We start from the raw sequence: 16,891 nt of genomic DNA, 5'->3' as shown, positions 1-16,891 counted from the left end.
AAAAAACCTCATCAGCCAAACCCCTCAGAAATACAATGGAGGCTCTAAAGAAACAGCAATGTTTCAGAGGTGCACAGAGGGAAATGCATAATGTGGATGCTGTTTTTGATTACTTTTTTCCTCTTGTGCAGTAATCCTTTTTGTTCTAAAGTCCCTTCTTTTATGCTATAAGCAGTTTTCTTTGAATACCAAACTCTTCAAATGTCCAGTGACAGTTCTTTTTCACTGCATGACTGCTCCGGCTCAGCAGCTTTGGCTCTGAATCCTTTTAAGATTGGCAGGATGTTTTAGGGAAGAAAGGTCATGATTGGTTTCCTGTCTGGCTTTACTCCAGCCTGAGTGTGTCGTCATTATAGCTTTGGCGTCCATTCACCGCTGAGATATAGCTCCTCTCTGATACTTCACTTCCTGGAGAAAACTGCTCCAAAAGCCTATGTGTTTTAATATCACAGACACTCGACAGGCTCTTCTGATATTCCTCTTTTCTGTTCTGTTACAGCTAAAGGGGTGCGTTCCCTTCAGGAGAAAATACCCCTGTGACTATTTATCCGCTGAAAGCCCACTATAGAAAGTCGATGTCTGGTGAAATATTGCAGAGAAGTTGCTCAGGAGTGAAGCTGTGGGGGCTACAGTTGTTTCATGCGAAGGGATTTTCCAGGAAGAAAATTCTGCTGTGATAATCACACCCTTCTGAGACGAATCAATCAAAACAAGTTGACATTTACAATCATGCAGTGCACACAGCAGAAATGGTTTACTTAGAGAGGCCTGGGTAGGGAGATTGGAATTAATTTCACTTAGGGGGGTGAAATTTTAATAGAAGATGCTCCATAAATATTCTATTTACCTACTGCAAAAGGTGCATTTTTAAGAAGGCTGGATTAAAATTCATAAAGCATCAAACACATTCATGTCTCCTGCATGCTATTACATAAGCAGCTGCAGAAAAGAGGGCATTCTGCTTGGTGGATTTTGGTGAGTAGTTCCCTTTAAAACAGTGAACCTAATTCAGCGAGGGCATCTTACTGTAATTTTGGAGTGCTTGTGTCTGGCGTTAGTTATATAAGAATTAAAAATGATAAAGCACAGAATATAAAATGTGGTAATATATTACATAACAAAGTGAGTCATTGCCATTAAATCATTAATGCTGGAAGCTGGAGCTTCCATAGTGCTCCACTCACTGTTATCGCTGTTCTCGTCCTTGCTGCCGTCGATGGTTCCATCCGGCTGCATCTGCAGGTAGAAGCCCTGCTGGCTGAACAGTCGTGTCACGATGCCTTTCAGCTGCGGCTCTGGAACACACAGACACACGCACAAACACACGCACACAAGCCGTCGGCCAAACCACAGCCCCATCCCCACAAAGAATATGTCAGAGGAATATTCTCAAAACAGTGACAAAAACACACAAGAGTGGATATCTCTGCCTTCGGCTAAGTGTTTGCACACTCACAGCTGTTTATAATGCTGAAATGTTTAACGAACAAATGTTTCACAAACATAAATGTAAGGTGTTTCATTAGTTGAAATAAAAAGGACAAGTTGGCTGTGGGGAATGGAGTGTACCAACACAGAACAATTCAAGTCCTTTTACTGCTTTGAATGTATTTAATTGTGTGACATGTAACCAATCATTAAAGTCTTTTAAAATGAATTTAAATGCATAAATCCAAATCAGAATCAACCAATTTATGAAGTGAATCTCTAAATCTGTCAATTGAGTACTTAACCATTGTTTAAATAGTCTTATTGTTGTGGTACAATCCAGCCTCCACAGCTGTCTGCTTACAAAATAACTCAAACTTACAGCACTTCACGCCTTTATTTAACTCTCACCAGTGGGTGAAAATTAATTCCCCTGTGATGGACAGTTAGTAATGAGTCATCTTAGACATAATCCCAAAATACAGCAAAAAAGCTATCTGACTAGCAGGCCTTCATAATAAGATCACCGTGACAGAAAATCTATGAAGGGTTTTTCAATTTTTAAAAACATCCCATTGCATCTAGAAAAATGACTGATTTTGCACCATTTGGAGGCCATTGTAAAATCACTTTTAAACATATGTACAGTACATTGACATGCCAGTGGTTAATATTTGGTATGAAGCAACTATGCATTGATAGTTAATGAAAATGTTTCTATACCAAGAGTTTTTTAGGGCAACAGGCTCACCCCAAAGGACCCCAGTACTTTTCTCCACCTTTTAAGGAAACTATCCTAAACTTTCTAGTGATTTTTCTCAATGCCATAACCCTGAACCGACCTACAACTTTGAGGCTGTGACATTTGGCGGCTGTCCAGTGTGCTGTTCAAAGTGCTCAACACGTCGAGGGAGCAGGTGGAAACATGGATTAGCTCGGGGCGCAGAAAGCCTCTTGGCCTCAGGCTATGCCAGGAAAAAACTAAAAGTGTAAAAAACTAGGTTTAAAAGGAAATGAACGACTTGTCTTGAAAAATTCCAGCAGATGGTTTGACTAACTGTATGAAAGCAGCAGAAAGAGTCAGATGAAACCCAGTAAGTTTAATAGCTCAAAGCTTTAAGACCCAGAAAACTCTTGAGTGCAGATAAAAGAGTGTGGAACTAAAAAAATTTTTATGTATTTAAATGTTTCCTATAAAATCAAGCACTACTTCTCACTGAGCATGAATGTGTTGTTCTTTCACTGGCAGAGATTTTAAGACAAGCTCCATTGAAATGAGACAGCAGCTCAGATGCTGGATGTAACTAATCCTTTGTTTATTCTGCCTGACAAAAGAAACAAATTATGCATTTTGTCACAGTTGAACTGATGCTCAGTTTCATTTAGTGCGCTTAAACAAACACTCAGTATCTGAAAAAGGCTTGCTTTCTACATGACTGGAGTAAAAAGATGAGCGTGCCTGACTTTCCTCCAAGGTCAGAGCAAAACTTGGAGGTCAGGCAAATATGTGCAGCCCAGTTAGGCATGAAAAATTCCAAAAGATTTGACAGAAGGATGTATTATTAAACTTGGTTAAAAGAGAAAACAGCAAATTTTAGCCAGATTTAAAGACAAGAATTTAACACAAGAAAGACCATGAGAAGTCATTTTGACTCTAGATAACAAACCATGTTATCGCTGGTGATAGACTTTTTTAAATAACACAAAATGTACATTTCAACTAATTCATTTGGCAATTTCAATTTAATGAAGTATCACATACAGCAAACTGTAATATTCCATCTAAAACAGCTACATTTGCAATAAATCATTCATCTAACATGCTCAGAAAAAAAGAAAAAAACTGGTTAGATCTGATTTGATGATAATACATTTGATTTTGATCCACCTTTCATGGTAAAAAAATTGTATTTGAGTATCATAAACTATTTATAGAAAATACATTTTGAAGGTGGAATTGTTGTCCTTATTACTGGAGAGTTTTGGCATGCTTTTTCCAATAAATACTGCACTGCTGTTAGCACCTACTGTCATCAGTTTTATGATGAGTATTTCCTCTCTGACCGCACAGCGCCATTAGCTTTTTTTTTTTTAAATATAGTGCTTTTCATTAATCCAGAAAAATTAAGGTCCAGTAAAGCAAAGCTTCACCCAGAAATGTTACAAACTAAGCTAAAACAACTAAACAAAAATAATCTTACATTCATTATTGTTAATTTAATTTTTGATGAAAGCATAATTGTTATTTTTCATTATATTTTTGTTATTGCTGTTTTTATGTCAAACCAATTTGATTTTTTTTTTTTGTCAGTGCTAATTTTGCATGATCAGTCGGACTTCTCTGTCCTCAAACAATGAGCTTTATTTACTTAATTACGAGGTAAATTTGGTTTACAAAGCCACAATGAAACATTTTGATGGCTGCCAAAACAGTGTTTTCTGAGTGTTTCTTTCCATAACAGCTGAATAGTGCTGATGTCTTGGTATGGTCACCCCTGAAATTGTCATTCAAGCCAGCCCTTGATCAGCACCACAGAGCAGCACATTGACCCTGACTAATCACAGCCTGAAACCTCCTCAGCCAGTTGAACCACTAAATATCTAAGATTGGTCCTACAGGCAGCTTACTGTGTGAGAAACAATGAATATTGCCATTCTTAAAGTGAAACTGTTAAACTAGCCCTGCTATGATCACGTTTATATATTTTATACATCTTTCCCTTCGCTGCCATTATTTTTGCTGAAGCTACTATTACAATGATCAGTGCTTTGTCTATGAGCATTACCCACACTTTTATTATCATAAATAGAACTGTTTAATTAAATCTAAGAGCAATACGACTTTACCACTATCCTTATTAATAGTAGTTCCATCTATTTCCTTACCATCATAGCTGCTAATGCTAATATTGCATTGTCCTGTTTTCTATCAATCGTAGCTGTTATTGCTAATTTTTCACATATTGCTACCATCATCAATAAGGTTATTGTAATTTCGTACAAAATGGGGGATAGGTTTATGGCCAAAACTGCAACAAATTTGACTTTCATTTGGTGATTTTATTGTTTCTCTTGTCCCTTTCCTCTTCCAGGTTTTCTCCACCCCTACTCCTCCTTCCAACTCTTTCTAACTATAGTGCAGCTCTGGCAGAGCGCTGTCAACATGAGTCTGGTCTGCCTGACAGTCCTGCCCTTTAATAGGGAAGGTTTTGTCGCCATTGTAACAGGGCTAAATACTGCTAGTGGTGTGCTCATGGGGATTGATTTTTTTCTTTATTATGATAGGGTACAGTCTGTAGTATATTGATTATTAACCCTTTGGAGGGCACTCATTGAAATATTTTGGAATGCAAAATTTAAGCCCAAGAATATTATGATGGACATCCCAATACGTTTTTTCTTTTGACACATATTTGTTTAAAAAACACTAAAAGTTTTTTAAATACAAAATATTAGTTTTACAAGACATGGTGTGGTTGCTTTGAGATTTTGACCTCTTTCAGAGGCAAGATATGACTGTCTTCAGATTACAGTGTAAGTAATAATGGTAACACCATATTTATCTTAAAATTCCAACAGCAGACCTTAAATAATCACATGTATTGAATAACTTAGTGAATTTTGGCAGTGATGAATCACACAATGAAGGCAAAATGAATGTCTCTTTTGGTCCCAAACAAAGGGACGTAAAATCACAACTAACCATGATAACTTGGTAAAACCTGCACATTTTAAAACATTCACCAACTTATGGTTAGAGATGTAAAACTGCATTTTTCGCATTTAGGAGGAAACAGGACATTTAAAGATTTATTTTTTGGGCCTTTTCATGCCTTTATTAAATAGAGGAAGAACAGTGGATAGATGCGGAAACAAGGAAGAAAGTGGGGAGTGACATGCGGTAAAGGGCCACGGGCTGGATTCAAACCCAGGCCGCCCACGTACATGGGTAGCACCTTAAACCATTCGCCATCTGCGCACCCAAAGCCATTTAAGACACTCTAGGCCACTGCTGATTGGTCAAATGGTGTGATGTCACTCTCTGTGATGCTGACTGATCTCCACTAATTTGCTGTTGGCCACAGAGGAAGTCTACTGAAGCGACCATGTATGGTTCCGAGGATTACTTTAACAGGCTACAACAAAGAAAGGTCTAAACCTGCCCTCTTTGTAAAGTGTCTCGAGATAACTTTGGTTATGAACAAATGGTGCCATATAAAGGAAGACTGATTGATTGGTTGAAGAAACCAAGATGAAGCTGCCACTGCAGGAGAATTAAATGCAATTTAAATGCAGCAAAATCTGTCCAGTCAAAATGACTGCCTGCAGACTTTCTAGGTAGAAGTGATCATATTTTTGTGCAATTTGTTAGACAAAATACAGGTATTTTTAAGAAAAGTCAGGGACCAGCAGCATTGTAACTTCTCATTCAGCAAAGTTATATGTAATTAAAATGTAAAAACAGTCAAAATGACTGCCATGGTCTTTCTAGTGTTAGTTTAAAGAATATAACCGCAGCTGCATGAGCTCTATTTATAACATATAGAGGAAAAGTGAAGTGGAGCGGAGAGCTCAAAGAAAGACTAAAGTGAATACAGTGACCCCTAGCTAGAGAGAGTTCACCTCAACTGTTCATCATCCTGACCATCAGTCCCCAACTCACCTACCCCCTGGAGTGGGGCCATCAATTCCTGGGACAGGCCCCTTCATCATCCATCACGGGCAGGGTGGGGAGAGTGTGTGTGTATGTGCGTATGTGTGTGTGAAAGCACATGGGAGTGTACACATCGGTAAATCACATGTGATAACTACACCTCCATAAATTAAGGCCTCAACGCGGGCCCGAGCAGCCGCTGACGGCTCATCAGTTCCAATCATTTAGCAGAGAGAGTGTGTGTCTTGTGTGATTGTAGGTCTAAAGTCCAGGGTTTATAACATGGGCTTGTGTGTGAAAAATGTCTGTCAGTGGCAACATACAGCAGACCATCCTGTCGTGTGTGCGCTCGGGCCATTAGAACGTCAATAAATTTACTTCATACCAATACAGAAGGACAAAAACATTTAGGGAACGTCGACAAATGGCGTCATGACCGTGAAATGGTGAATGATCGCCTGTTCTGATATAGTGTTTGACAGGAGGAAACACATCATATCACTGGTATGCAGTACAAGAGGAGCCTCTACACAGAAGTGCTTGACACATATTTACAGACACAGAACAAGGAGCGAGGGATAAAAAAGACTTGATCCGACATCGACTGACAAAGAAGAGAATGAGGAAAATGAGAGGAGGCCGAGCCAAACACGAAGAGAGGAGAGGAGAGGAGAGACACAAGGATGTGGCTTCAGCTACAGGTACCAAAGGAAGCTTTTTAAAAATCCACGAAAAGCCACACAGAACACGGAGGGATGAGAGAGAGAAAAAGGAGAAGATTTCAGCAAGGGAGAGGGGTTTGTTGGCTGTCAGACAGGTGTTAAAAGCCCCCCGCCCCTCCCTCTCTGTCCCCACCCACCCTCCCTCCCTGGCCGAGGGGGAAGTCGACATGGGCGCGAGAGATGGGGGTGGAGACGAGGAGAGAAAACACAGCACACACGGATGGAGGCTGAGCTACTGACCTAGCCTGCAGCCCTTATGGGACACCTGTGGAGGTTTCGAGGGTGCATCTTACGAAGTGAGGGGGGAGGATAGAAGGAAAAACAACAAATCTTTTAAACAGGCAGTATTCAATAATTCTCCAGCGTAACTGGCTGCAAATATAAGGCAAGGCATCAGTGGACATATATGGCTGATCCATCAGAGGAAATAGTCTCTCTTTGTGTGTGATCTGAAGGTGTTACCTACCTGAAAAAAGGGTCTAAAGGCCTCATGGCGTGTTGTCTGCGTGTTTCTAATCAGACATTTTGTGAGATTTTTTTAAGGCTGCACAACAACAGGGATTTAATTTTGGCTGCCTGGGTGATTGTCTGTCTGTTGTCTGTCTCCCTTGTCCTCCCTTGACGCCTTTAAAAATTGCCATATGCCTCCTCCCTCATCAGTCTGTCTGCAGGACTTTGAGAGGACCCGGCTGTCATTTATCACACGACTGATTTTCTGGAATCAGAGACGGGGATGACTTGTACTGCCAGCTTGTTATCAGTGCACCATGCAGGACAGACCCAAGGGAATAAAAAAAGAGGGGAAAGAAGGAGCGTGTAGTACACACAGGCAGGGAGCCTGTGTCTATCAATACAGCCAGAGTAGCTCTTAATCACTACAGCTAGACCTCCCTTCACTGCAGTAAAGCTCCCTCTCTGCAATAAACATTTAACCATTAAAACATTTAATCTGAAAAGAGCCTTGGTGCACTGCGGAGCAACTTATCTCCCCTCTTATAGCCTTCTAATGTGCATGAATATTGAATAAGACATTTGAAGCAGCCTTTTTGTGTGTGACCAAGTTGTGTGTGTGTGTGTGGTTGGAGAGAGGGGAATGGGAGGAGAGGGGGTGCAGAAATAAGTGTGCGAAATCAAAGGCTGACATGTACTGAATGGCTGTTGGAACAAAACCTGCACAAGCATAACACAAGCGTCAGTTTTGCTCCAGGCTGACTGATCAGTCTGATCAGAGCAGAATCTCAATAAACAGCCACAGGAGTCACGTCACAGCCTATAGATCCTTCCCGATACATTAATGCAGGTAGGGTTGGCTTTAAAAGGGAGGATAGTGTCGTGCAGTAGATCGACAGACAACAAGAAGAAGACCTGATGGAACAGGTGGATTTTTTTTCTCACCGCGGAGAAAATCTACCTTCTCCGCTTCTTGACTGCAGTATAATGCCTCTGCTGCTCCAAAGAGGGGCGGGGTAGGGGGTGTTGTGGGGGGGAGTGGGGAAGGGGGAAACCGCTTCCATACGCACACATAACACACATCTGTTCAAATTAATCTGTATCACTGACCTGGTCGCCGCCGAACCGGTCTTTTCTTGCCGCTGCAGAAACGGACTTTGCTGAAGACCCCCAGGAAATGCCTCTCGCACAATGAGCGGGGGTCTTTGCTGGGGCTGGGGCGACGTTTCGAAGTCGACACCCGATCGCTGTTTGACTCCCTCGCCTGGCGTTTCTGCCGGATCAGGGAGCTGGCGATCGCAGCCATATCCTCCCCGAACCGAGTCTAGGAAAAACCGAGAGTCTGGTTCGGCAGAGGGGGATGTCGGTGCAGCTTTTTGGCGCAAAAATTAAAAAAAAAATGTGAGAGTTTGTTTTATGTTTCGGTCCACCTAGTGTTTTTTTTTTAACCAAATGTCATCCTGATCAGAAAATCCTCCGAGTTCCGGGCATCATTACGCTTCAGGCTGCATCCTCCTGCGGGGACAGAAGCGTGAAATTCGTCTGCTGCGAGTTTGTGTGGCACTCACGGCTCTGAATCAACAGCCTCTGGACTTATATAAAACATAAATCTACCATCTACAGGCCACAGGGGCCGACATATGAGCCGTGCATGCATGCAACAGTGTCGACAAGTTGCTGCAGCTGCGTGGCATCGGACAGCTTCAGGTATTCCAGGTGAACAGTGCCGCGTCTGGCCAGCACGACTTCGTAATCCTCATCTGCACACCAGCCCTGTCCTCAGGCTTCCCGACGCCGTTTAATTATTCGCATCAACCTAAATCCATGCACGAGTCGCTCGTGCGTGGCCGGAGAAAAGATCCGAACTTTTCCACCCTGCCTGGTTACATTCACTCCATGCGCAAAAAGATGAATGAAAGAAAAAGATCCGCTGCTTGTACTGCAAGCCCAGATATGTGAGCCCAGTCTACGGTTCCGTCGATGATGGCACCGGAAAAATGGAATCCACCACAGCAGCAGCAGCAGCAGAGGCTACTCTGCAAAGGATGCTGCAGAGATGTAATTCAAGCCTGCAGGGAGGGATTCTCGACTGAAAAAAGCAACAATTAGTTGTGGCGAACGCACGCCAGAGAAGTGCTTTTTGTTGTAGCGCACAAATAATAAAGTAGCTTACGCATTATCCCCCAGCGCGTCCCGGATGGACGTTGTCGGTGCGTTACATCGCCGACAGCGAGAGTGGACGGTCTCGGTCCATAGCCACCTCTCTCTCTCTCTCTCTCTCCCTCTCCCTCACTCTCTCACCCCCTCTCTCCCTCTTCAACTCTTCAACGCAATCATACGTGATTGAGGTTCGTATTAGGAATTCTCAGGGGGCTGTACAGGCAAAGACAGGCGATCTCAAGGGGACAACATAAGGATAGAAAACAAACAAAAAGGAAGGGGTGCATGCTGTAGGGATTCTTCGTCCTTATAGGATAACATGCGCATCAAAAAGGAGGGCAGATGATCTCATAAATGTCCCTTTGAGTTACAATTAAAATCCGAATTTGCAAGGCTGTATTCAAATAGGGCACGTCGGTCAGCAAAGAAAGCAGTGTGCATAAAAAAAGGAACTCTTAATGAGCTTACGCAGCATTCTTATCCTCATAGCTTATTCTTATTCTTTGCATTTTGCTCCCTTAAACCCAAAGTCCACACATGCCATCAAGAACATATTAAATCTGGCTAAAGGGATTACACCTGCAACAGGTTTCACCCCAAACACCAATGGTGCACGGAAGACTCAAACTGTGACACAACACAGGGGGATGGGATTTAGGGCTTATGGAGATGAAATGGACCAAATGGCACACCGAGACATTACAAATGTTCTGCCTGGAAGCACAATAGTCATTATACTAAACCATGAGAAATACAGGAACACAAAAACGGCCCTTTTTGCAGAAGAGAGTCAGCACACGCCTGAATATTTCTGCATGTGTGCATAATTCTACTCAACTCTTACTCATACATGACCACCGGTATAGCCATATCAATAAGCTTGAAAACATGTGTGTGCGTGCCAACATCTGTCTGTTTGAATGCCACTGCTTCTATCTTTATTATTGCATGTGTTGTGTTGCACACAAACCACCAACACACACACAAACTGTGGGAGGAAGAACACGTGAGCATTCAGCAGCACAGCTAACCTCTCTCTTCCCTGTGATGAAACAGCATGAAACATTTAGATGCTTTTTTTTCTTGGGCTTGCTTTGACATCCTCTCTCTCTGACCCCAACTAGGAGAGTTTTTCAACTACCTCTGTCTGTCTCCCCTTACATAACATCCTGATATAATGGATGAAAAGTGTTGAATGTGAAGAACTGGTAGCCTTTAGTTTGTGTATGAGAGAGAAAGAGAATGTGGAGTGCAGCTACAATACTATGTAAAAGAAAGAGAGGTGATAGTGAAAGCACAAGCAAAAGAAAGGCTAGAATATAAAAGCAGTATATTCAGTTCTGTATTCCTATTGAGCTGCCCGTGAGGGGGAGAAATGTATATTTTACTGCACCATAAAGAAATATCAATACCAACCTCAATACAACACCCATCATTCAAGTGATAAGCACAAGTGTGATATATGTTTCTTGGAAGAAAAAATGAGCTGGTGTCGGAGTAAAATTCTCAGAAATAGGAGGGACCTCGTGATGTAGAGCGCCACAGAGACATAGGACAAATACATCTTTGTCAAGAAAAGATAAAGAAGTCCCTAATGAGGATCTGCTTGGCTTCCAGGGACAATTGATGTTCATTTCATCCCTGCTGAGATACGTCCACATGCAATAAAACACTGCTGCTTCAATATGCACTGCAGATGATAGAATGCAATCATTGGGTTTGTCCGTTTGAATCAAATTAATCTGGGAAGATTTGCTTGCTTTTGTAGAACAGAAATGATTTTATCATTCCCAGCTGTTTTCTTCCTTTTTATCATATCTCTTTGTTTTAACACAAACATACAAATTTGCCTTATGCATGTGTTAGATAGTTGGGTGTTTTAATTCCGCCAGTAATTCTGCTAGTAAGCACAACTTATATACTGCAGCATATTAGCTTAAAATCACTGAAAACTGAGACATGATCCAGAGCCTCCCTCTGGGCCTCAGTTCAGGTGCAAACACTACAGAAATAACTGAACAGTCTTTTCTGTATACCTGCTGCCACCTTGTGGCAAAATTAAAGACCCACATGTGCTCACACAAACCAGAGAGATGTTTTCTTTCTCTGGAGTTTGTCACTCTAACGTGTCCTTGAGATACCTCACAGATCGGGTGACTCACAATAGCTGGAGCTAGTTTTCACAGTGAAATGTCTGCTAAACTGTGCTGCCAAGTCTACAAGAGTCAAACAGGGGACAAATGAGAGAATGAGAGCAATCCTGCAATGCTTTTTAATGCCAAATACCAAAACAAGACTTTAGTTGTTGTGGATGTCAAATGTTTGTGATCAGAGTAAGAGTACAAAGCCAAAGACAGTGATTCTTGTGTGGGGTTGGTATGCCAAAAATATTCAGTTTCATGCATTTCAAGTAAAAATCAGATGAGTTCACTACCACTGCAATACAAGCATGGATTCTAGGTACACAATACTGGGTAATTTCTTGTTTTCAGTTATGAACAGTTGCAGATGAAGTTTGACTCATGGTCTACATCAGCATTTGGCACCTATAAAAATTTGTAAAAACTCAAGTCACCTCTGTCAAAACGTGTAGATAAAAAGACCAACAGTCTACATATCTACTGTATGACTGCTAGGGGATTCATGTCAACTTAAACCCTCCTCAAACCATTAAAATTCCTTAGAATGCATAACTGTTGCCCAGACCGTAAATCACACTTTTATACATTTCTTACTCCATGAACCCCTGCCTAACAAAAAAAAACCTGCATAATTCTTGCACAGTGCAATAAGCCTATTCATTTACCCTCAGTGACACAGAAGTGATTTCTGCGAAAAAAGGTATAAAAGACTGTTTTGATTGTTTAGGCTGGGATCACTAATGATGTTTATATTCATGGTAAATTTTGACTAATTTAAAACATTCTGAAAGCACCCCTGATTATCCCAGATGGCATCCCAGGGAGAGAAAGGCTGGTCTACAAATGTTTTGGTACTTGAAGTATTTTGCAACATAGAAACCATGCAGGTGTGTGCTTGGCATTTTTGATGGGATTCGTTCCTCTCTTACACACCTATGGATCTCATAAAACAGAGGATTTTTTAAAGTTTTGGTTCTTTTCCTACTAATTATAATCAAAATAACAGATGAGTCATTTGAAAACACATGGTATAAGTCTGAAAGTTTTGCCAATTTTAACATCCTTTGTCCTCTTGTCTGTGAAAGTTTTCAATCTATTTGGTCACAGTGTAATCCAACAGGCAAGTAAAGTAAGTCAGCAGTCTAGAGGGCATTTTACCTATCATGCAATTATGGAATAAGCCCTTACTTTGCCAGATTTAATGCAAAAATTTGCACAACAAACGCAAGATCCCTGTGATTTAGACTTAAATGTAATTATAGCATCTCATTTTATCCATGTTTAAACTCCTAAGCAAACAAATTATAAAACAAGAAAAAAAAGAGTGGAAAAATATGTCAGTCACTGAAAAAGATAAAATCTGAAAAGAGACAGTGTTTGTTTTTGCAAAAAATGAAACGCATCAGTCCACAAAGCCATCAGAGTTGACTCACAGTCTTTTCTACTGAGAACCTAATTTAAAGTCTCTTTAAAAGCTGACTAAATGGGAGTTATTTTCAATTAATAGCTACTTTTAGGAGAAAATATCAAGTGCTTTGATAAAGAGTCTTACATTCTGCATTAAATCTAATATTCCATCCACCTAATGTATATTGATGTCAAGACTTCCTAAATACTCTCTTTAAATTTCACACAACTAAAGCCAGGTGCAAACTCAACCCCACGAAGGGAAGCAGGTGCAAACATTTAAGTGTGCTCGGAAATATCTTTCACTGAAACTCCCTGGGAGGTGATTTTGGCATCAAGCCCAAACCTGAGAGCAAAATGCTCTTCCAGCTTTACATGATCTTGTGTGGGCCAACGTCCCTGTGGTAGTGAGTGATGCAGGCATATTACTAGTTGAAGTTTAACACCTTCTAGGACTGAAATGATACCAGAATGTTCAATTTTGATATTATGCTAGGCTGCACAGCCACGCAAGGGTTAGCTCTGTTGCCTAACAGCAAGAAAGTTCCTGGTTCACGTCCCGGCCTTCCTGTGCATGTGTGGGTTCTCTCCGGGTACTCTGGCTTCCTCCCACCAGCAAAAACATGCTTGTTAGGTTAATTGGTGACTCTAAATTGGCAGTGGGTGTGAGTGTGACTGGTTGTTTGTGCCTGGTTGTTTGTCTCCTGCAGTTGACTGGTGACCAGTCCAGGGTGTACCCTGCTTCTAGCCCAATGACAGCTGGGATAGGCTCCAGCCCCCTGTGACCTCTAACGGAATAAGCAATGTAGAAAATGGATGAATATCATACTAGTTAAATAAAAAATATAGTGCTTAACAAATTTATTAGACCACCACCAAAAGTAAGGTTTATGCCACAGCTGCCCTAAATTAACAGCACTGGTAATTACCAAAATCATTTTTATGTTTCTGCAATGGTTAATACACCAATATGTAGAAGCTCTTTAACCCAAATTATATTTTTAATGCTAAAATATAATCATCATTGTTATCCATGAATTTTCAAATTTCCTGATTCACAAAAACACTGAAAAAATAGTAAAGCATATTGTTATTCATTGATTAATATGTCAAATTATAGTTATTTACTTGCATTCCTGAACAGAAAAATTAGCTTTAATGGTTGAATGTTATGGTTGATTAATTTCCGATTTCTCAGAGAAGCCCAGTGAGCCGGCTCAAATTTGAGTATAAAAAGGTCAATTCAGTTTAAAATTCCTCATTCCTGTTCAAAATGGTAAAACGTGGAGAGCTCACTGAAAATGAAAGAGTCTGCATTAAAGCACTTCATGATGCTGGATGGTCTCTGAGACAAATATGACAGGTGATCTAATAAATTTGTTAAGCACTGTATATTGATACCTGTTAACACAACAACAATAATACAAGTCCTGGAACTAAACACTAAGTAAGTTTTTGCTTTTAATTCACAAAAACTGCAGTCATTTTGTGATAGAAATGCTGTTGATGTTTTGGTGCAATAGGGACAGTGTGAGGGAGTTTGCTTAAGCTTTTGATGGACTTCTATTATCTCTTCTGAAAAAAAGTCAGAGCTTTTCAAAGTTTCTGTACTTTCATTTTTCATTAAATTAACAGAGATTGTATCATTTTAAAGCACAAGGTATTGAACAACTATTTAAGAGTCAAACATTTTGACAACCTTGAAACTTTCTACAGGCAATAGCATGTGATCTATCTTTATATGCTGTGTTGATAATGTAAAGGTGCTGACGTATGACAGAAAGACGAGTTCAAAAATGGGTTGGTGGGGATAGGCAGAATAGGGTGTCTGACATTTAGGAAACAGTTATCATATTGTAACTCCAAATTTAGATGATAGTTTTGCATCAATAGCAAAGAGAAGAGAGAACTGATACGTTTTCAAAATAACCACAACATTTTGGCGATATAAAATCAAATAGAGTAAGAAAGTATAGGAATTGAAAAGTCTGTCACTGATGGGAACGTTCATTAATGCATTGATTTGTTTCAACATCTATGAGCTGACTCATAAAGTTTTGATTGGGGTCAGAAGGTTTTGTCTGACAGCGAGCAGAGATGCAGGATAAGGACTGGTAGTGCTTTATATCACAGTCCTACAGGTCCCAGTGTGCATGCTGCTTTTGGTCCAAACACCTCAGAGGAATCAACTGTGCTTAATGGAGTTTCTAATTGTCTGCCCTGAATTGGAGCGCTGCTCCTCCTGCTGAGACTACAGGAGATCCAACATAGTGAGGCATCAGGAGGTGTTGCATTGATCTAAGAGAGCTTTTTACACTCACTGTTGGAAACATCAGCGAGTGTTTTATTATGATGTTGGTAATGCAGTTATGTTATGAGTGAACAACAGCAGCAATGCAGTGAAGTGCTGAGACATGACTAGAGGACATGGCAGGCATCTTAGGCTTCCTGCCAAACACTGTTGAGTGCTGATTGCGTGTGTGGGCATGTGTGTGTCATTGAGATTTCACATCTCTGGATAGTATGTTTAAAGTGACTATAGAGCAAAGTATTACTTTACGAAGTCACAGTAACATTTCACTTGCATTGAGCATAGTTTTAAACACTAAAGAAGTAGGGGTCAAGATGGAGTTGGTGAGCTGTTGGGGTCCAAGAGGGAGGCTTTGAAATGAGAAGTTTTATTTTGAAGCAGAACTTAAGGAAGACTTGTATGAAGGATGGTGAGATATTTTTAAAAATGCTTCACTTTTGCATTATGTAAGGCATCTGCTTTGATTTAAATCTATGTAAATATGAAAAGTTTTGGAGGACTTCCGCCACGGCGCTGTCCGTGGTGCTGAACCGCGCTGCTTGTTTTGGGGCCCTTAAAACAGCACTGCCTCTCCAGGCCACTTAAGTTTAATGACTTGATCCCTGCATTGTCCATTTTTTGGCCCGCTTCAGATGCAGCACTGGAACAAGCTCGCCTGCAAATTTAAACCTCAGTCTGGTCTAAAGTAACCGGAGTACAGTGCGGCTGCTGGATGCTGCCTTGCCAGCAGCTATCTGCAAACACGAAACTCGGGACAGATGCGAGGAGCACTGCAGACTCGGGAGATGTTACTCAAACAGTCGAGTGTCCAATGAAACCCCCTCCTCCCCTTTTCCTGTCTCTTATCCCCTCTTTTCTTTTTGTTATCACTCAAGGGAGAAAGCATGCAAAGCGCAGGTAGCTACAAAGCTACGATGCTATGTGTTGTGTCTCACCGTTGGTGATAGTGGTCGACTTCGATCGTTGTCCACAGAAACACTGCAGCATATGCGCTCCTTTCTGAAGGAATGGCCTCAGAATCCTCATTGATTTGGGTTGATGGGAGCCTTCCTCAATCCAAACAATCGGACAAACGCTATCACAACACAGCAGCAGCAGCAGTAGGGTCAGGCAGCATAGCGTAGCCAGCCAGGCTCACAGCAGCCCTCAAAACGCCGGAAGGGCACAGTCTGCAGGACAAATTACGCTAAAACGAGGCATCTTGAGTGATTCCCCTCTCCTCTCCCTCTCTCTTTATTTCTCTCTTTCTCGGCTCCTAGCTCTCTCTGTCTACCTTCTTCTCGTCCACCGACGGTCATTCGCGTTCACGGCACACTCCTCTTCCGCCACGGCAGGCAACGCAAGGACGTTACAATGTGCTCTTAATTGTACATCCCCCCTCCTGTCTCCGCGTCTTTACCAGCAGCGGACGTAATAGCAGGAGAGGAGAGAGGAAGGGGGGAGAGAGTGAGAGGGAGGGTGAGAGAGAGAGAGCATGCACGCCAAAGTTAAACTGCAGGGGGAAGTGACAGGCCGGCCACGAGTGAGGTAATGCGGAGCTGACAGTGAAGGCGACAGCGGCTGCACGATCTGACGCTGGCGGCACAGATGTTTGAGCCCAGGAGCCAATAGTTTTCTT

General features: G+C 41.4%; 1 protein-coding gene across 2 annotated transcripts in view; it reads right to left on the bottom strand.

The window, feature by feature from the left end:
• Positions 1-16,299, bottom strand: part of fgf12a (fibroblast growth factor 12a) — a 57,694-nt gene extending 41,395 nt beyond the window's left edge. Inside the window, exons 1-2 of one of the 2 annotated variants that reach the window (XM_041804073.1) lie at positions 16,209-16,299; positions 1,185-1,295 (exon numbers count right to left, since the gene is read on the bottom strand). In XM_041804073.1, coding sequence (XP_041660007.1) covers positions 1,185-1,295; positions 16,209-16,299 — 202 coding nt within the window. Of the gene's footprint in view, positions 1-1,184; positions 1,296-8,364; positions 9,390-16,208 lie in introns of those variants that run through there. The other variant, XM_041804072.1, reaches the window with a different exon arrangement.
• Between the last annotated feature and the right edge of the window lie 592 nt (positions 16,300-16,891).

Source organism: Cheilinus undulatus, linkage group 13 (assembly GCF_018320785.1).
Source record: "Cheilinus undulatus linkage group 13, ASM1832078v1, whole genome shotgun sequence".
Taxonomy (NCBI): Eukaryota; Metazoa; Chordata; class Actinopteri; order Labriformes; family Labridae; genus Cheilinus; species Cheilinus undulatus.
The sequence above is the reverse complement of the archived record's forward strand: the minus strand, read 5'-3'. Positions and strand labels throughout refer to the sequence as shown.